The sequence below is a fragment of the Schistocerca serialis genome, chromosome 9 (assembly GCF_023864345.2).
Source record: "Schistocerca serialis cubense isolate TAMUIC-IGC-003099 chromosome 9, iqSchSeri2.2, whole genome shotgun sequence".
NCBI lineage: Eukaryota > Metazoa > Arthropoda > Insecta > Orthoptera > Acrididae > Schistocerca > Schistocerca serialis.
In genome coordinates, this window is record NC_064646.1 from 148,039,503 (window position 1) to 148,061,579 (window position 22,077).

At 42.1% G+C, this 22,077-nt stretch overlaps 1 protein-coding gene across 1 annotated transcript in view; it reads right to left on the minus strand.

Moving 5' to 3' along the window:
- Positions 1–11,728, minus strand: part of LOC126419087 (polymerase delta-interacting protein 2) — a 60,097-nt gene extending 48,369 nt beyond the window's left edge. The window contains exons 1-2 of the mRNA XM_050086176.1: positions 11,484–11,728; positions 8,409–8,570 (exon numbers count right to left, since the gene is read on the minus strand). Coding sequence (XP_049942133.1) covers positions 8,409–8,570; positions 11,484–11,578 — 257 coding nt within the window. The 5' untranslated portion in view covers positions 11,579–11,728. The remainder of the gene's footprint in view (positions 1–8,408; positions 8,571–11,483) is intronic.
- Between the last annotated feature and the right edge of the window lie 10,349 nt (positions 11,729–22,077).

The following is a 22,077-nucleotide window of genomic DNA, read 5'->3' on the forward strand; positions in this document are numbered from 1 at the left end:
TGACAACTCGAAACGGAACGAAAAGAACGACGAAGGACAACAAACATGTAAATGGACAAAAGGAGGCAAGAAAACCACAGAAACAGGATGAAGAGATTAAAACAACAAAGCAGATTATCATGGTTGGGTGACCGTGAGAATAAAAAAAGGAGAAGACAGTCACTCTACAACACATTAAAACCTCCACCCTAGAAGCACTGGGGTAGAGGACACAGAGGGACAAAGGACATGGGCTAAAACTTAGATCAAATCATAAAACTCACCCTCACGAATAAAACGTAAAACTAAATAAGCGACGAGGTGGTGTCAGATAAAATTAGCGGCAACGAGTACGGTAACCCAAGATTTCGTCGCTGGGCAGTCTAAGTGGGACAGTGCACTAGAATATGGGCCACTGTCAACCGTGCTGCACTGACACTCAGGCGGGTCTTCATGGCGCAGGAGGTAACCGTAGGTCGCCCAAGCGCGACCAATGTGGAGCTGGCAGAGGACAACTGATTCCCTACAAGAAGCCCGCATGGAAGTCCTCCACACATTCATTGTCTCCTTAATAACAAGCAGTTTGTTGTGTGTACTATTATGCCATTCCATTTCCCAAAGCAGAAAAACCCTACAGCATAAGTCGCTACGCAGGTGATGTTCAGAGATTCCCATCTCCAGAAGCGGTTTCAACGTAGCCTGCTTGGCCATCCTGTCAGCAAGTTCGTTGCCTGTGATGCTGACGTGCCTGAGTTCCACGCAAACACCACCAAATGACGGGACTGGTCCAGGGCAGAGATGGACTCCTGGATGGGTGCCAACAAAAGATGGCGAGTGTAGTGCTAGTCGATAGCTTGTAGGCTGCTCAAGGAGTCAGTACACAGAAGAAATGATTTCCCAGGGCATGAACTGATAAATTGAAGTGCACAAGAGATGGCCACCAGCTCTGCAGTTAATAGACTGCAGCCATCGGGCAAGGAATGCTGTTCAAGACAGCCTCTGTGGACGTGGGCGAAGCCAACATGACCATCAGCCACCGAGCCGTCGGTATAAACCACTTCAGAGCCCCAGAACACGTCAGGAATCGAGATGAAGTGACAGCAGAGAGCAGCATGAGTAACTGAGTCCTTTGGGTCATGTGGAAGGTCCAGACGAATCTGCGGCCTAGGTGAACACCAAGGAGGTGTATGTGGACAGACCTGGATGAGAGGTGATAAAGGGAAGGACTCCAGCTCAGACAGAAGGGATCACACGCAAATTGCAATTGTTAGACTCGATCTGAGCCACCGATGCAGGAGATTAACTGCCACGGGTAGAAAAAGGAGACGGTAATTCGGATCCTCAGAAGAACTACGAATGTGTGCAACATAACTGGCCAGCAGTTGTGCACGTCTGATCTGCAATGGAGGGACTCTGGCCTCCACCGGGACACTGGTCACTGGATTCATTCTAAAAGCTCCCATCACTAGGCAAACGCCACAGTGGTGCACTGGGTTGAGTACACGCACTGCTGAGGGCACTGCCGAAGCATAAACCAGACTCCCATAGTCAAGGCGGGATTGAACAAGGGTTTTGTAGAGCTGCAGCAGAGCAGAGCGATCTGCACGCCAGTTGGTGTTGCTCAGGCAGCGGAGGGCATTGAGGTGCTGCCAGCACTTCTGCTTAAGCTGACGAAGGTGAGGAAGCCTAGGCAATCGGGCATCGGAAACCAGTCCTAAGAATCGATATGTCTCCACTACAGTGAGTGGATCATCATTAAGGACTTAGCGGCCGAAAACTGGAAGCCATGGGAGAGAGCCCATGAATGCATGTTGTGGATGGCTCCCTGTAGGTGCCGCTCAGTAACACCAATACTGGTGGGGCAGTACGAAATGCAGAAGTCGTCTGCATACAGTGAGGGGAGACGTATGACCCTACAGCTGCTGCTAGACTGTTAACGGCCACTAAAAATAGTGATACACTCAATACAGAGCCCTGTGGGACCCCATTCTCCTGGATATGGCGGGAACTGCAGGTGGTCGCTCATGTCGGCACCAATGATGTGTGTCGCTATGGATCGGAGGAAATCCTCTCTGGCTTCCGGCGGCTATCTTATTTGGTGAAGACTGCCAGTCTCGCTAGCGGGATGAAAGCAGAGCTCACCATCTGCAGCATCGTCGACAGGACTGACTGCGGACCTTTGGTACAGAGCCGAGTTGAGGGTCTGAATCAGAGGCTGAGACGGTTCTGCGACCGTGTGGGCTGCAGATTCCTCGACTTGCGCCATAGGGTGGTGGGGTTTCGGGTTCCGCTGGATAGATCAGGAGTCCACTACACGCAACAAGCGGCTACACGGGTAGCAGGGGTTGTGTGGCGTGGGCTGGGCGGTTTTTTAGGTTAGATGGCCTTGGGCAAGTACAGAAAGGGCAACAGCCTCAACGGGAGCGGGGCAAAGTCAGGACATGCGGGGACCAAGCAGCAATCGGTATTGTAATTGTCAACTGTCGAAGCTGCGTTGGTAAAGTACCGGAACTTCAAGCGCTGATAGAAAGCACCGAAGCTGAAATCGTTATAGGTACAGAAAGCTGGCTTAAGCCAGAGATAAATTCTGCCGAAATTTTTACAAAGGTACAGACGGTGTTTAGAAAGGATAGATTGCATGCAACCGGTGGTGGAGTGTTCGTCGCTGTTAGTAGTAGTTTATCCTGTAGTGAAGTAGAAGTGGATAGTTCCTGTGAATTATTATGGGTGGAGGTTACACTAAACAACCGAACTAGGTTAATAATTGGCTCCTTTTACCGACCTCCCGACTCAGCAGCATTAGTGGCAGAACAACTGAGAGAAAATTTGGAATACATTTCACATAAATTTTCCCAGCATGTTATAGTCTTAGGTGGAGATTTCAATTTACCAGATATAGACTGGGACACTCAGATGTTTAGGACGGGTGGTAGGGACAGAGCATCGAGTGACATTATACTGAGTGCACTATCCGAAAATTACCTCGAGCAATTAAACAGAGAACCGACTCGTGGAGATAACATCTTGGACCTACTGATAACAAACAGACCCGAACTTTTCGACTCTTTAAGTGCAGAACAGGGAATCAGTGATCATAAGGCCGTTGCAGCATCCCTGAATATGAAAGTTAATAGGAATATAAAAAAAGGGAGGAAGGTTTATCTGTTAGCAAGAGTAATAGAAGGCAGATTTCAGACTAACTAACAGATCAAAACGAAAATTTCTGTTCCGACACTGACAATGTTGAGTGTTTATGGAAAAAGTTCAAGGCAATCGTAAAATGCGTTTTAGACAGGTACGTGCCGAGTAAAACTGTGAGGGACGGGAAAAACCCACCGTGCTACAACAACAAAGTTAGGAAACTACTGCGAAAGCAAAGAGAGCTCCACTCCAAGTTTAAACGCAGCCAAAACCTCTCAGACAAACAGAAGCTAAACGATGTCAAAGTTAGCGTAAGGAGGGCTATGCGTGAAGCGTTCATTGAATTCGAAAGTAAAATTCTATGTACCGACTTGACAGAAAATACTAGGAAGTTCTGGTCTTACGTTAAATCAGTAAGTGGCTCGAAACAGCATATCCAGACACTACGGGATGATGATGGCATTGAAACAGAGGATGACACGCGTAAAGCTGAAATACTAAACACCTTTTTCCAAAGCTGTTTCACAGAGGAAGACCGCACTGCAGTTCCTTCTCTAAATCCTCGCACAAACGAAAAAATGGCTGACATCGAAATAAGTGTCCAAGGAATAGAAAAGCAACTGGAATCACTCAATAGAGGAAAGTCCACTGGACCTGACGGGATACCAATTCGATTCTACACAGAGTACGCGAAAGAACTTGCCCCCCTTCTAACAGCCTTGTACCGCAAGTCTCTAGAGGAACGGAGAGTTCCAAATGATTGGAAAAGAGCACAGATAGTCCCAGTCTTCAAGAAGGGTCGTCGAGCAGATGCGCAAAACTATAGACCTATATCTCTTACGTCGATCTCTTGTAGAATTTTAGAATATGTTTTTAGCTCGCGTATCATGTCATTTCTGGAAACCCAGAATCTACTATGTAGGAATCAACATGGATTCCGGAAACAGCGATCATGTGAGACCCAACTCGCCTTATTTGCTCATGAGACCCAGAAAATATTAGATACAGGCTCCCAGGTAGATGCTATTTTTCTTGACTTCCGGAAGGCGTTCGATACAGTTCCGCACTGTCGCCTGATAAACAAAGTAAGAGCCTACGGAATATCAGACCAGCTGTGTGGCTGGATTGAAGAGTTTTTAGCAAACAGAACACAGCATGTTGTTATCAATGGAGAGACGTCTACAGACGTTAAAGTAACCTCTGGCGTGCCACAGGGGAGTGTTATGGGACCATTGCTTTTCACAATATATATAAATGACCTAGTAGATAGTGTCGGAAGTTCCATGCGGCTTTTCGCGGATGATGCTGTAGTATACAGAGAAGTTACAGCATTAGAAAATTGTAGCGAAATGCAGGAAGATCTGCAGCGGATAGGCACTTGGTGCAGGGAGTGGCAACTGACCCTTAACACAGACAAATGTAATGTATTGCGAATACATAGAAAGAAGGATCCTTTATTGTATGATTATATGATAGCGGAACAAACACTGGTAGCAGTTACTTCTGTAAAATATCTGGGAGTATGCGTGCGGAACGATTTGAAGTGGAATGATCATATAAAATTAATTGTTGGTAAGGCGGGTACCAGGTTGAGATTCATTGGGAGAGTGCTTAGAAAATGTAGTCCATCAACAAAGGAGGTGGCTTACAAAACACTCGTTCGACCTATACTTGAGTATTGCTCATCAGTGTGGGATCCATACCAGATCGGTCTGACGGAGGAGATAGAGAAGATCCAAAGAAGAGCGGCGCGTTTCGTCACAGGGTTATTTGGTAACCGTGATAGCGTTACGGAGATGTTTAATAAACTCAAGTGGCAGACTCTGCAAGAGAGGCGCTCTGCATCGCGGTGTAGCTTGCTCGCCAGGTTTCGAGAGGGTGCGTTTCTGGATGAGGTATCGAATATATTGCTTCCCCCTACTTATACCTCCCGAGGAGATCACGAATGTAAAATTAGAGAGATTAGAGCGCACACGGAGGCTTTCAGACAGTCGTTCTTCCCGCGAACCATACGCGACTGGAACAGGAAAGGGAGGTAATGACAGTGGCACGTAAAGTGCCCTCCGCCACACACCGTTGGGTGGCTTGCGGAGTATCGATGTAGATGTAGAACTATGGGAGGCACCAACTTGGACACGGAAAGTACGGAGCAACAGGAAATTCTGGATAAAAATCTGGAGCGGGCCACAGAGACCCCATCCGCATAATGTGGCATGGATATGATGTTGCCAGGTGGTGTTACACGCTTTGCGGGGATTTAAAAAAAAAAAAAAAAAAAAAGACAGCAACAAGGTGATGGCATCTGGAAAAGGCTGTTCGGATGGCAGACTCAAGGGACACAACATTATCAGTGGTAGAGCGCCCCTGGCAGAAGCCGCCCTGACATGGAGCCAGTAGGCCACGTGACTCCAGGACCCAATCCAACCGCCGACACACCATACGTTCCAGCAGCTTACAAACACCGTTGGCGAGGCTGATGGGCTGATAGCTATCCACATCAAGTGGGTTTTTACCAGGTTTGAGCACCGGAATGATGGTGCTCTCCTGCCATTGCGATGGAAAGAAGCCATTGCACCAGATCTGGTGGATGATGACGAGGAGATGGTGCTTGTAGTCAGACAAGAGATGTTTAATCATCTGACTGTGGATCCGTTTCGGCCCATGAGATGTGTCGGGTCAATGTGCAAGTGCCCTGAGGAGCTCCCACCTCGTAAATGGGGCGTTATAGGATTCACTGTCGTATGTAGTGAACAAGAGAACTTTCCTTTCCATCTGCCGTTGAGGGTACGAAAGGCTGGAGGGTAGTTCTCCGACGCAGAGGCTCAAGCATAGTGCTCAGCAATCGCTTTTGTATCAGTACATAGCACATCATTGATGGTAACGCCAGGGACACATGTTGGTGTCTGGTACCCAAAAAGACGTCTGATCTTTGTCCAGACTTGGGAAGGTGACGTATGGCACCCAATGGCTGACACGTACCTCTCCCAACACTCCTGTTTCCATCATTTTATAAAGCTGGCATTATGGGCACGGAGCCACTTCAAGGCTATCAGATGGTCTAGGGAAGGGTGCCACTTATGTCCTGTAGAGCTCGCAGACGATCTGTAATTACCTCAGTGCTTTCTGGCGACCACCAAGTGACTGTCTTTTGCCAGGGGCACCCTAAAGAGTGAGAGATCGTGTTTTATGCTGCAGAAACGATTGTGGTAGTCACCTGCTCAACCATTACATCAATGTTACCATGTGGGGGACAGTGAGCGGTGACATCACAGGTGAAAGTTTCCCAGTCTGCCTTGTTTAAAGGCCATCTGGGCAGGCGTCTTTGGGCCTGATGCTGCGGCAGCGACAGAAAGATGGGGAAGTGGTCACTATCATACAGATCATCATGTGCTCTTCAGTGGATAGATGGGAGAAGTCCTGGGCTGCAAATTGATAAATCAAGGCCGAGTAACTACCTCGAGCCACAATGAAATGTGTGGCGACCCCAGTATTTAAGAGGCAGACGTCGAACCGAGACAGTAGAGTTTCGACATTTCTGCCAGTAAGCACAGTGTCAACCCACAAGGGGGGTTATGGACGTTAAAATCTCCCAAAAGTAGGAAAGGTTTAGGGAGTTCATCAATCAGTGCAGCTAATACATTCAGTGGTACTGCACTATCTGGAGGAAGATATACATTGCAGACAGTTATTTCCTATGTCATCCATATTCTGACAACCACAGCTTCAAGATGGGTTTGAAGGGGCACAGTTTCACTACAGACAGTTTAGGGCATAAAAGCAAACTCCACCTGACAGTAGTATAGTTGCTACGGTTCCTGTGATATCCCTTATAGCCATGGAGGACAGAGGTCTGCATTGATGGGAACCAGGTTTCCTGGAGGGCAATGCAGAAAGCAGGTGTAAAGCTTAACAGTTGCCGTAGCTCAGCCAGGTGGTGGAAAGAACCGCCACAATTCCACTGGAAGACATCATCATGAGACTGGGAAGGTATGGAACATTCACTGAGGCAGTTTACACCATAGGGTCACCTGCTGCTGACCTTTTGCCTGAGCAATCTATATCCATTGAATCTGAGGGTCCCACGAGATCCAGGTCCTCAGCGGACGCCAGAATCTCCACCCCATCCTCAGACGCAGAGCTTGTAGGTAACAGTGGTGTGGGTGCCACCGCAAGTTCGTTTTTAGGGAGTCTTCTTTTTCAATTTCTCACACTGTTCCTTGGGTTTCCCTGACTGGGAGGCCTTCACTGAATCAGTCTCCGGGACTGAGAATGAGCATGAAGCCCTACGACCAGTTGCTTTTGGGCTCTTCAGCCACTGGCAGGTGTCATTTTTCCCACTAGTAGAAACCTGGGAAGGGAGTGACTCAAGAGACCCCTTTCTAGTGAGAGGAGCTGAAGAATACTTACGCTTCTCTGGTTCAGAAGTGGGGACTTTTCATTTATTATTTAAGTTAAAAGTATCATCAAAGATAAAAGTGTCATCATCAGTATTAACAAATCCTAACGTCGTCTGATAATCTGAGAATTTCTCATTCTAATTATTTGGAATTTAAGCCAAACAAACCCTTCTTCAACTAACAAAGTATCTGCGCCATCGTTGAATTCATCAAGATGACTGACTTAGATCTCCTCCTGTAGATTACTGTATGGAAATGCTAGTTTTACATCACAGGTAGTTGTTTGCATATTTGTAGGGCAAGAATAAGAATCAGTCCAATTGATTTATAACATGCTACAGAACTAAAAGTTTCTGAATAGTCTTGTCATTCTTCTTGTTCAAATCCTGTTGCAACTGGTCTGGCTTTTAAAAAGCCAGACTAGTTGCCTGGTGACAAGTTATAAAGGTTTTACATTCTTTGGAAGTTCTACAAGACTCTTGAGTGTTCAATTTTACTAGCAATTTGTATTTCTCTACAGTTATTGTCTTTCAAGGCATCTCAAAGAAAAACGTCTTATCACCACCTACTATGCCAAAGTTTGCATCATTACTATGTTTCACAGGATCCATGTCTTTGTAAATCCGACAGGCTGCCTAAGGTTTCATTATCACATAGTTTTGGAGGCATTTTTTTGTACTCTTATGAGGCAAACGGATGTTGTATGACCAAAGATAGTCGACTGTATGGTATCTCATCGTGTGTATTGTAGACTCCCTAAACCAAAAGATATGAGAAAACGGGGGCATGTGAAGTTTAAAATCACTGGGAATTGTGCAACACTGCAATTATACCACACATTGCCAATATTACATCTACATACTTTTTATTGACAAAACCACATGAACAAACCTGTTTCCTCTCTTCCTGACAGACTCATCTCTATCATATACTCTGGCAAGCCATGGAAAAAGAACGACGCCACGGTAGCCAAATACTCTGTGAAGAAACAGTTGTCCTGTGTCATATTTTCCATCAGACTTTGGTTCTTCTAAGCGGCCAACCTCAGCTAGCCTGCAAAATTAATTAAATGATTATTACACCTCAACTCTCTGGTTTAAGATAAATAGGCATGTCACTACAACAAAAAAAACCAACCAAGGTAGCAAATTTAACTGTTTTTATTTACTCAACCACTGGTTCAAGCCGGCACCCATTTTACAAACATTATAATAGATAGTCGAAAAAGTCTATACAAAACTGTAAAAACTCCGTCAAAAATATTTACATATTATGAATTGCAAATGAACAGTTACAGTGCATACATACATACATACATTTGCATTTTTGGATCATTTTGACTACCTGCTACGATGATTTGAAAATGGATCCCAGTATGAAACTGGTCATTGAGTAAATAAAAAAGTGGGGTTTGCAACGTGCGTGTGTGTGTGTGTGTGTGTGTGTGTGTGTGTGTGTGTGTGTGTGTGTGTGCGCGCGCGCGCCTGTAACTTCAGAATTTTTAAATTTCTTACTGAAGAATTTCTAAACTCGATGTACACATGACGTGTCCAATACCACTGTACAGAGTAGGTCCATGGAGAAATAAAAATATTACTATTCCTACCTGAATGGTCCCACTGTTGTTTATCATAGAAAGTTACAGTATTTATAACACCACTGGCCTGTTAACAGTTAACATTTCTCGTATCCTGTAGCTTACTGAATGCTACTATGACACTTGAATTTAGATAACACAATAATTTACAGACGTACTGGTTAACTGAGTATGTTTCCAAATTTCTTTTCAGCTTATAGAATTGCCAATGTCTTTAGGTCTGCAGGGAGTCACTGAATATTTTTACAACAGATTACTGGACCCCATCTGAACCCTGGCAAGACACCTGAATTTTTTGTGTTTTATAGTGGTTGGGAAAAGAAAGAAAATTCAACTGGAACATTTTTCCCCCATCACACACACCATCAACAAATAAATGCAATGAGCACATAAGTACTGTAAATATTTTGAAAATGCTTCAGCAAGATACACAGTTATTTACTTTGCAAAATATTCTCACTATTCCCTTTCACTACATGAATACTTTTCAGTTAAGGAGACTGTTTTCTAAACACTTGTATGAATCATCCCATAGGTTTTTGGGACTCATACCAAATATGACCGATATGGAATAATGAACACATAAATGAAGAACAGCAAAAATGGCCTCAGGTTTATCTGCTCACAACAGAGCCTCAATGAGATGCTCAACAACCAAAACTGGCAGATGCTTGAAGACATATCAACTATCCTGCAAAAAAACGATGTGCTAAGTTGGCTGATTGATTTGTATCTTTATTCATCCGTAGAATGATACAAATTGTTTGGATGTCATCAACTGCTGTTTCTTATCACATAAATGTACATAGATTCTTACAGTTTTTGCAGTTATTATAATTAGCCTTACAACATTTACAATTGTGCCATACAGTGTTAGTTAATACATGAAGTATTCATGAACATTAAGTAGCTATCTATAATTATATTAAATATTCATTTACAGTGCAACAGCTTTTACTTAACAGATATGTTTTTAGCTTTCGGATAAAGATATGAAGTGCATTTACACCATTAATTGCCTACAGCAGCCTGTTATACAGTTTTAGGCCATTGTCTACCATACTACTCGGGATTTTTTATTTTTTCTTGTTTATGTATAAGTCTTAACAATATCTAGTTCCATGGTCATGTAGTGAACTGTATGTTGTATACTTATGTAAATTTGCTAAAGCTTCAGGATCAATATTACAAGAAGAATCTAGAAACACACTACAGCCGTCTTCTTATAACACCCACAGCGACCGCAAAAACCAGATCAGATTAATCGCAATGTGCATTTAAGCAGCCACTTATTCCATGTTCTATGAATGAAGCAGGAAGAAACCCTAATACAAGGTATCATGGGAAGCACTACCTGCCATGCACTTTCTAGTTGTTTGCAGAGTATCACTGTATGCATAGAGTAATATTTAAGACAACACAGAATGAAAGTACGTCTATACTAATAACACACGTCTCGAAGACAAAATAAGAGAGAGGTAAACCTCAATGAAAAATATGGCAAACTGATCTTACTGATTGGTTTATCTATGCGTTTCTGCTTCTTATACCTCTAAATCTCAAGAAACTTCGACATACTATGTTTCACTTAGTGTATGACCATTTAAATATGTTTGTGGTTCCAGATCGTTAGTTTTATTTGATTCAACCTGTATCTGTGAGTGATTCCAGTCTAGGCAGCAGAATTACTGGCAGAATGCAGTAAAGTGGTCAGAAACATTAATATTAAAATTTAACAAAATGAGCCTTCAAAATAAGCGCCAGATCATGTGGAGCTCTTGTGTTATTAATTACATAGCAGTCACCATAATCGAAATAGGAAAGGATGAATACTCTTTGAGCTCTAGAAGAAGCAAAAGTTATTTGTGTATGGCTACGTATTGGAATCTGAAATTCTCTGGGAACTGGGGGCCATTTCGTACTCTATGAGCAATAAAAATTCACCGCGTTTTACACGTATTGTTTTTCAGACCTAAGATATTTCTGTGCCGTATAAACGCGAAAAAATAAGGGTTCGCATAGGTTATAAGTGTCCTCCAGTTAATCACTCACATGAAATGTATTTTATTACATAAAAGAGTATGTTTTCTTCAGTCTTCGGTATCTCATGGTAAAAGGTCTTACCATCCAAATTTATATATAACACGAAGTTATTTTACTGCTGATTTACGTAAAAGCTTTTAACCAAAATAATAATATCAACAGAAAGCGAAGAAGCCGATAATCTTTTGAGGTTATTTTAAACCGCCTTTACGTCGCTCGCATTTTTTTAGTCATAAAGCAACAGCAACACTACTGCGCAATTGTGGCAAAGTCGAATCTCTATAATTACCAGCAAAAATATAAATTAAACAATTGCGTTCACGTACCTTGTGTAGTTCACGCAATGTAAAGTTACAACACGTACAGGAACTTCTAAAACCTTTCGCCGCAAATACCTTGACAGCCCTACCATTACTTCCATTATGCTCTTTAGTGTTTGCGCTGCCAACTACACGTACTAAATCACATTTTTTGCAGTTAATTTACTTGGAAAAGTCATATTTTCACTGGAATTTTGATGAAGGTTGATCAAAACATTACATTAAAAATTTACTCTTTGGGCTTCATGCCAATTTTGTCAGCTTTCCGAAATTGCCCTCACACGTCATTAATTTACCTGTTACATGTACAGTGTTGGTTAAAAATTGCAGAACTTTTCTGTAATAAATTGCTGCTAATTTCAGTTACTCATTAACGATATTTTCACTCAATGAGCGTACCATTTATTTTGGTGTAATACAGCACCCTTTCACATAGATTCTAGAGTTTCCGTGCACTCTTATAAATTAATTACGAAGTAATGAAGACATTTCTAATTTCTCCGTACTGAAGGCTTCAGAGTCTCATGATTAAATCATTGTAGTGGTAATATTGAAGGGCTCTCAACATTAGCATGAGAAATAGATTTTTAAATCCCGCATTTTGGTGGGCTCCCACATCGTGAATCAGAATGTGGTAAAACTGCAGAAGGTTTCGGGTAGGGTTAACCGTAATGGTTCAAGACATTGCGCATGCTGCAGAAACTCTGCGTGAAACAAATACTCCAGAAATCAATTTCCAGCAGTCAAAATTGTACACAAGTATCGTATGTTATTGAAATGTTTGTGGGGGTGCAAGGAAGCACAAAGTTGTTCATGTGATGTCCAAATTGGCTATGAATTAACAGATGGGATGAGAGAAACCAGATCAAGAGAATGATTTATTGCAGGAATACCAATAGTAGTACAAAAAAAGATCAATGTATATTAAATACGGTGTGGTTCATTATATTTCCATGGCATTGTACCTTGTCTGTACAGTACGTTTAATTGCCAGATTTTGGTCTAAATCGTGTTGACAATACGCCATCATGCACAGGTATTTCTGTTTGATATTTTTATTTGTCTCACAATAGCCGTTGACATGACTGATTACAGCATTTTGCTGCAAGTGATTTATTCCCATGGAATAAGAGTACTGCTCATGGCTGGTTTAAAATTTATCTCAAAGACCGAGAACAATATGTTCAAACAAATGAGATCAAGCCTTCAGGAAGTGCCAGTACTAAACATTCTTCCATAAATATCATTTAAAAAATATGAATGTCTCAAGCCTTAGTCTTGATTTCCATATTGTTCTTATTTCACACAAATGAAATTGTTTTAAGCCTATTCAACAACAAAACCTTCCTTTTCGCTGATGACGCCACAATTCTAATATATGACACACAAAAACAGTCTTGACAACGGTGGCCTAAAAATCAAATAGACAGTTCGTTAACGCAAATAAAACAGTCGGGTAGACTTCTTGCATTCGCAGAATAAAACTCCACTGGTCACCACTGTATCACTGAGTAATGCTAATGGCGATGCTGAATCTGTTAATGAAACCATGTTCCTGGGGTTTTCAGCACTCACGCAGTTGCGTGGAAATGTCATATTGACATAATAAACGCTAAACAGGATAAAGCACATGAACACACGCGTTCAATATTTGTAGAAGAGGAATCAAGCATGCAACTTCTAAAACTATCAGTTGACTGCGAGACACAATAAATAATATACACATCTGAGCAAAAGTATCCAGACAGCTATTATTCAGAAATTTTGAAGACATATATAATTGACTGAATATATATGGAGTATATAGAGGGTCTGTACAAGGGCGATGTTCTTGAGGATAATATTATAGAAATGGAAGAAAATGTAGATGAAGATGAAATAAGAGATATGATAGTGAAGAATTTAACAGAGCACTGAAAGACCAAAGTCGAAACTAGACCCTGGGAGTAGGCAACATTCCATTAGAACTACTGACAGCCTTGATAGAGCCAGGCCTAACAAAACTCTACCATCTTGTGAGCAAAATGTATGAACAGGCGAAAAACCCTCAGACTTCAAGAAGAATATAAAAATTCCAATCCCAAAGAAAGCAGGTGTTGACAGATGTGAAAATTACCGGACTATCAGTTTAAGAAGCCACGGCTGCAAAATACTAACACGAATTCTTAACAGACGAAAGGAAAAACTGGTAGAAGCCGACCTCGGGGAAGATCAGTTTGAATTCCGTAGAAATGTTGGAACACGTGAGGCAATACTGACCCTATGACTTATCTTAGAAAATAGATTATGAAAAGGCAACCCCACGTTTCTAGCGTTTGTAGACAGAGAAAGCGTTTGACAATGTTCACTGGAATACTCTCTTTCAAATTCTGAAGGTAGCAGGGGTAAAATACAGGGAGCGACAGGCTACTTACAATTTGTACAGAAACCAGATGGCAGTTACAAGAATCGAGGGACATGAAAGAGAAGCAGTGGTTGGGAAGGCAGTGAGACAAGGTTGTAGTCTATCTCCGATGTTATTCAATCTGCATATTGAGCAAGCAGTAAAGGCAACAAAAGAAACACGTGGAGTAGGAATTAAAATCCAAGGAGAAGAAATAAAAACTTTGAGGTTCGCCGATGACATTGTAATTGCGTCAGAGACAGCAAAGGACTTGGAAGAGCAGCTGAACGGAATGGACAGTGTCTTGAAAGGAGGATATAAGATGAATATCAACAAAAGCAAAACGAGGATAATGGAATGTAGTCGAATTAAATCGGATGATGCTGAGGGAATTAGATTAGGAAATGAGGCACTTAAAGTAGTAAAGGAGGTTTGCTATTTGGGGAGCAAAATAACTGATGATGGTCGAAGTAGAGAGGATATCAAATGTAGACTGGCAATGGCAAGGAAGGCGTTTCTGAAGATGAGAAATTTGTTAACATCGAGTATAGATTTAAGTGTCAGGAAGTCGTTTCAAAAGTATTTGTATGGAGTGTAGCCATGTATGGAAGTGAAACGATAAATAGTTTAGACAAGAAGAGAATAGAAGCCGTCGAAATGTTGTGCTACTGAAGAATGCTGAAGATTAGATGGTTAGATCACATAATTAATGAGGAGGTATTGAATAGAATTGGAGAGACGAGAAGTTTGCGGCAGAACTTCACTAGAAGACCGGATCGGTTGGTAGGGCATATTCTGAGGCTTCAAGGGATCACCAATTTAGTATTGGAGGGCAGCGTGGAGGGTAAACATCGTAGAGGAAGACCAGGAGATGGATACACTAAACAGATTCAGAATGATGTAGGTTGCAGTAGGTACTGGGAGATGAAGTAGCTTGCACAGGATAGAGTAGCATGGAGAGCTGCATCAAACCAGTCTCAGGACTGAAGACCACAACACATATATTGAAAGCTTTTTTTTTTTTAGACATCAGTCTTCTGGCCGAATTGATGCCGCCTGTCATGAATTACTCTCCTGGGCCAACTTCTTGATTTCTTGATCTCGGACAAGCACTTGCACTGCACCCTATATCCTCTGTTATTTGTTGGATGTATCCCAATCTTTGAATCTTTGACTTCCCCTTTAGCTTTTACCTCTGTAGCTCCCTTTAGTACTATGGTGGTTATTCCATTTTCTATCATCCTGTCCCTTGTTCTTGTTAGTGTTTTCCACGAATTCCTTTCTTCGTCGATTCTGCAGAGAATCCTCATATTGCTTATCAGTCCACCTAATTCTCAATACTGCTAAGTAGCACGACTTTCAAACACTTTAATTCCCTTCTGTTCCAATTTTCCACTGTCGGTGAATCACTACCATACAGTGCTGTGTTCCAAATGTACATTACCAGAAATGTCTTCCTCCAATTAATTCCTAAATTTGATACCATTACACTTCTCTTGGCCAGGAATGCCCCCTTTGCCTATGCTATTTTGCTTTTTATGTCCTCCTTGCTTCGTCTGCCATAGATTATTTTGCTTCCAAGGTAACAGAATTCCTCAGCTTTGTCTAAATTCATGATCACCAATTACAATGTTAGGTTTCTCGCTGTTATCATTTCTGTTACTTCTCAATCCTTTTGTCATTTTCGTTGCAGGATGTGCAAAATGACAGCGATAGCGGCATATGATTTACCCTGTATGTGTTTAAGGTTTCTTGTGGTACATTTCTTTTGGCCATCTTTTCTTTGCACCATTCTGCTTTTCGACACTGACTTTTGCGTACCATACCAGTACCGAAAATACAAGACTTCTACAAGTATGAGAAAAAGTTCAAGCAGTTGACAAATTCGATAAGTATTTACAACCAGATGCCAGAAGCTGCTTCCATTAACTTGTAGAAGCTACTTCTGCAAGCTGACAAAACTTGCACACGACGACTTGCCGAGGGTGCTTCCATATGAAACAACTCGCAGAAATTTACTTTCTAGTGGGCATTCGCCTTAATGTCCAATTGAGGAATATTGAAATTCGTGTGTCAATTTTTTTAGATTTGTTTTTGGAACTAAAGAAAAATATCAAAGTCCACGCTCCAGTTGTTTACCCGAATATTCTATCCGAATTTTCTAAACACATGCACACATTCTTCAACAGCAGACGCTCCTTCACTAACAAGTATCTCTACATGCTGAGTGTCATGCTGCAGTAGGTCTACGATGTTTACACAATTTTCTGCATCTTCAAAGAATGAGATGTAAAGAAAAACGTAGCGAATTTAAATTAATTTTCCTCTCTTAATTTCAGTTCCAACCTCCTACAAAGTTGTTTATTACCCTAGTTGATTTTCTGACTCACTTTACATATGTTTTATACCATTTTTACGTTGTTTTATCGTTGTTTTCAGGTAGTTCTAGTGATAATTTCTTAGTTATGTTGTTTTATAAAAATCCAGACCTTGTGGTTAAATGTTCTGTTTCGTTCTCGTAAACTAAAATACGAGTAATTCTCACTAGGGACAACTGATCTCACAAGACATGTCCGAAAGAACAGACACCACTCATATCTATAATTCTATGTTGCGACGGCTTTTGATGAAAAAGTTTCAGTGTGGTTGCACAATCAACATCCGGAGTCCTCCGGGAATCAGAAATCTGTGAGAAGGGGGTTAATAGGCGGAGGTCATTACGGTGCGGCGAGTGGGGAGCTGGGAATTTGGGACTGATGAAAGTGTGTTCAGATGGCCTAGGCGGTTAAGGAAAATGTTAGAGAGAAGCAAACCATCTTGGTTCGATTCTTGATCTGGCACAAATTTTCAACTCTCTCTGTCGGATTGTTGCAATGCTGTGTGCGGCTGGAAGTCATTATTTCCTTCGTATAATTTTCCCATCCCATTTACTTTCCGTCCCTTTCACCTGAGTTATTCATTTCAGGCACACTATGTGATCAAAAGTATCCGGACACCCCCGAAAACAAACGTTTTGCCAGGCACTCGATATCAGCGACTTCAATAGTTGTTAGACATCGTGACAGAGCAGAATGGGGCGCTCTTCGAACACACGGACGTCGAACATGGTCAGGTGCTTGGGTGTCACTTGTGTCATCATACGTCTGTGCGGAGATTTCCACACTCCTAAACGTCCCTAGGTCCACTGTTTCCGATGTGATAGTGAAGTGGAAACGTGAGGGACACGTACAGAACAAAAGCGTACAGGCCGACCTCGTCTGTTGACTAACAGAGACCGCCGACAGTTGAAGAGGGTCGTAATGTGTAATAGGCAGACACCTATCCGGACCATCACACAGGAATTCCAAACTACATCAGGATCCACTGCAAATACTATGAAACTTATGTGGGAGATGAGAAAACTTGACTTTCATGGTCGAACTGCTGCTCATAAGCCACACATCACGCCGGTAAATGCCAAACGACGCATCGCTTGGTGTAATAAGCGTAAACACTGGACGATTAAACAGTGGAAAAACGTTGTGTGGGGTGACGAATCACGGTACACAATTAGCGATCCGATGGCAGGGTGTGGGTATGACGAATGCCCGGTAAAAGTCATCTGCCAGCGTGTATACTGCCAACAGTAAAATTCGGAGGCGGTGTAGTTATGGTGTGGTCGTGTTTTCCATGGAGGGGGCTTGCACCCCTTGTTGTTTAGCGTGGCACTATCACAGCACAGGTCTACATTGATGTTGTTGCTTCCCACTGCTGAAGAGGAATTCGAGGATGGTGACTGCATCTTTCAATATGATCGATCACCTGTTCATAATGCACGGCCTGTGGCGGAGTGGTTACACGACAATAACATCCCCGTAATGAATTGGCTCGCACATAATAAGAGGGCTAGACCCTAATCCATACACCTCCTCCTCCGTAACTACAGTTGTCAGTCGCTACCGTAATATATTGATTATTCCTTGCTACTGTAGTGTTATCTTGAAGCTGTGAGAAAGGAGGACAGGCGTTACAAAGCGCGGATGCACAGACGATGCTGAGGGCAGACGAAACTAGGAGAGATATTGTTACTTGAAGTAAACAGTAAGGGGAGAGCCTTGCGAAAATGCAGACGCCCCCAGACGCGTTCCCAGGGCGTTAGTTACTCTTCGAGGAATTAACGTGTAACTTCATATGTCGTCTAGACGCTGTAGTAGGTTGTCACCGTAGAACTTTGTAACCAACAGGCACGTACTTGTGTATAAAGCCAGCTTGATACCAGCCCTGAGAACAGCAACGTTAGTAGACTTACAAGGGTTAGAAAGAGAGCAGTCCCTACTCCGGAGAGCCCGAGGGGCGGGGCTAAATGACGTATAACCATAATGTTGCAAGCCTTATTTGACAGAGCAGTTACGTTCAGCTTTAGCTGAACAAAGCTGATACCAAATACGGCCTTTGTGCAACTGCACCAACATCCCCACCTTAGGAGCAGTAGAGGGGACCTAAGTAAACCATGATTGGCAGGCACCTGCAAGAGACCTACGGGATTGACTGGGTGGCTTTAAGTGAGAAATACAGTTCCCCCACTCGACTCTTTAAAACCCCTAGATTCCGCATTTTGGCAGAGTTCTCAGTCAGACGATCAGGACGTCGAATCCGCGTCCGTCGACTCCAGCCTCGGTCCAGCTCCGCGCAAGTCTGCTCTCCCTCTTGGAGCGCCTCAGTGAACAGTGTCACATTCATTATGTTTTGTTTTGCAACTAAGTTGTTGCCTTACGAAGCTGCTAGTGTTTGCTACTGTGGTTAGGATCCACTCCTGGGACTTCTGCACTGGCTTCTGTTGTAACAGCGTTATTCATGCTTTTTCTAACCCCAGAACTAGCCTGCAGTGTATTAGTCAGTCCTGTCTGGAATAAACAACTATTTCAAAACCCTGCTTATCCAAGAGTCTCCACAACGAGTTCCCTACCGAGTCTCATCACCTGCATTTTTAGTAAATGCCTGTACCAGTGTTGGCTCAGAAAGAAGAAAACAATGAAATGCCTTCACTGTGAATTGGCCTTGTGCCTTCTGCTCTGAACAGTAAGCCCTTTTTCCGTCTCCCACCTATGTCAGGACACGACACTACATATTACGGCAGGTAACATTCTCCATGCATCCAACAAACCCAAATCCTTCCATCTGGTTGACACAGGGCATAGCTTGATCATCACTCCAAATCGTTCGTTACTGGTCGTCTACTGTACCCTTAGCGTCCCTTAATACTGACTACAGAGATATGTGGCTTATGAGGAGCTGCTTGACTATTGTACCCCATTATTTTTAACTTCCTACGCACAGGAAGTCTGCCGCTCGTGGTCTCGCGGAAGCGTTCTCGCTTCCCGAGCATGAACTCCCGGGCTCGATTCCCGGCAGGGTCAGGGATTTTCATATGCCCCGAGATGACTGACTGTTGTTGTGTCGTCTTCATCATGATCATTCATCCCATTACGGTCGGAGGAAGGCAACGGCAAACCATCTCCATTAGGACCTTGCCTAATACTGCGGTGCGGGTCTCCCGCATCGTTCCCTTATGCTCTGTCAAGAAGCATACTTCATTTCCATTCACAGTAACTGTGCAAGCTTGACTGCTGGTAGCATTTGGGAACTTACAAGTGATTGCTCCAGCTTATGTCATGGAATTTATTATAGCCACCCTCAGCAATACTGGATGGTCCCTGTGTAGCAATAAATGATGTCTGTCTGGTCTTGGTTTAGCTTTGATTGTTCCTTTGAATTTCCAGTTCCTAATCACATCACTAACAGTTGATTTCTGCAGCTCTCTACCATTCTAGTAGAAATGTTCTTGAGAGATGTGTTAATCGGGTGACAGCCAATGACTGGCCCACGTTCGAAGTTACTGAGTCCTCCTTGACGGACCTATTCTGTTGCTACTGCTCTGTAACTGATAACACAGCTCCCTCCACCTCCTTTTTTACTGGTGGGTCTATTTCTTGTGACATCTGCTGCTCAATTCCTCATTACATAGGGGTGTCTATATACTTTTGATCAAACAGTGTACCTTTACTTGAAACTAATGTAAAAATGTACTGGTTTCCACTTAACACCCATCTCGTACAATGGGAGAACTTTTACTGGTAGTAAATAAAACCTTTTATATGATGCTCTCTTGTAATCCACTTAATTGAAAATTCCTGTTAATTATGGTCCATTATATATCTATTTTAATGTTAAGTAACATATAAAAAATACTGAAGAACACACAAATGTTCATTAACTTTTTTCACCACTGTTGCATTGTTATTATTATTGCATTCTTTGTCCATATTTATATTTATATGCCATTCATTACGTTGTGTGGATTGATATTGATAATTCATGCATTGATTCGTTTCACATCAAAGTGACTTACTCACATGTATGAAGCTATAGAACAAGTGTAGCACAAATAAAATAATTACAGAATAAAAATATGTTTTATGATCAAATCAATAAGAAATCTAGTAAATATAAATACCGAGACATCAATGGCGTTTGATCTCTTTCATTCAATACTTTGAGCCCAAAATTGAGTACATTTACGCTCATATGCCAGTATTTACTGGAATTACTGTTTTACAAAGAAAAAGTCATCAAACTGATTGTGACCACTATGACAAAAACAGCAAACCATTACAGCTGTTTTAAATATAATGGAATAAAATTGTACAATGATCTCCCAACACAAATAGAGAACACAGCACTTCAGAATAAATCTGTCACTTCTAAAAGGTTACTGTATTTATAGTATACAAAAATTCCTATACCCTGACCTGTCAAGTCTGAACAACATGAGTCATATGTCCAAGCTGTGGATTTTGTGGATAGTGGTAGTGTTTTTATGACAAAAAACTGTTTTATTCTGTTTTTCTGTCTACCGTAAGGGTGTGTTGTTCTCCCCTATAGTAGGTCCTGTTGTCACAATCATTTCAGTCGTAGGACAGTTTCGTTGTTTCACCAGTGATGCAGGATTGCAGGTACATTTATTGATGCAGGATTGCAGGTACATTTATAGATGCAGGCTTTTGTGATCTGTTCAGCTGTCAACGACTGCGTGCCAGCAAGTCTTTTGTTAAGCTAGCTTAAATTCTGAGGTGAATGATTTCATGAAAGTAGGTGGCTTTGTGGGGTTACTCATGCCTCATCTCAGAGTTTGAGATATGTGGTGTAGCTTTTACCTCTTGTATTTCCTTCTCTTTCTGAAATATTGCACATTCGTTACCAGTACTTGTAGATGGATAGTTTTTGGAGCAATTGAAACACATGAGTGAGGCAGTGCATTGAGTACTAGCTTCATGGGAAGATGTGCTATTTCTTCCCCACGTAGCCTGACCTCTGCAAACAATTTTGGTGTAACCGAAGCGTTGGCATTCAAGGGAGCACATTGGTATACGTGTATAGAGTCTAACTTTAAGTCGGATAAAGCCTGCTGCAATTTATTCAGGTTTAATTATTAACTTACAACACGTCTCTCTGGTGGACAGGCATGTTGGTAGCTCTAACCAACTTCTGCCTCTCCGAATCTCTAAGACACAGAACCATCACTTCAGTGACATTACTGTGAAAATTATACGCAATAAACTGCTCCTATTATTTCTCACTAAAGTAAGTGATACAATTAAAGGTGAACAAGATCTGTTGTCTACTTGAATAACAGATAGAAACCAATATCACGACAGATTTATTCATAAAAAACCTGAGTTAAATGGAATATACGCTAACTTAACAAAATAATTATATTTCCCCTTGTGTTCGTAAAGTAAGCTGTTCTAATAGAGAGATGCCAGAGTTGAGCCACAGGTGGTGGCTCGACTTTAATTGTGACTGTAATAAATTGATAACGCGACCTGACGGTAGTTAATAAGTATGGCAGTGATTGTGAACTGAACTGTGAAACAAACTACCACAATGCGCTTCAATTGGACATGAACTCCTGCTGCAGGGGGCACTCAGTAAAGTAAGAGAAATTCACTCAAAAACGGTGGTTGTCAACCTGGTCTCACTTTTCATGGTGATCGGTAGGCAGTAAAGTTTTTAAAAAAATTCCATTATGTTTTCATAAGACTTTGACACAAAATATTTGGTACGCAGTTATCATTGTATGTTTTAATCTGGTACAACTCTGCTTTAGAAATTTTATAAATTAAAATTACTTCCCTACTTTGTAAATAACCAGTACTATGGAGCCGGTGAAGAGTTAGA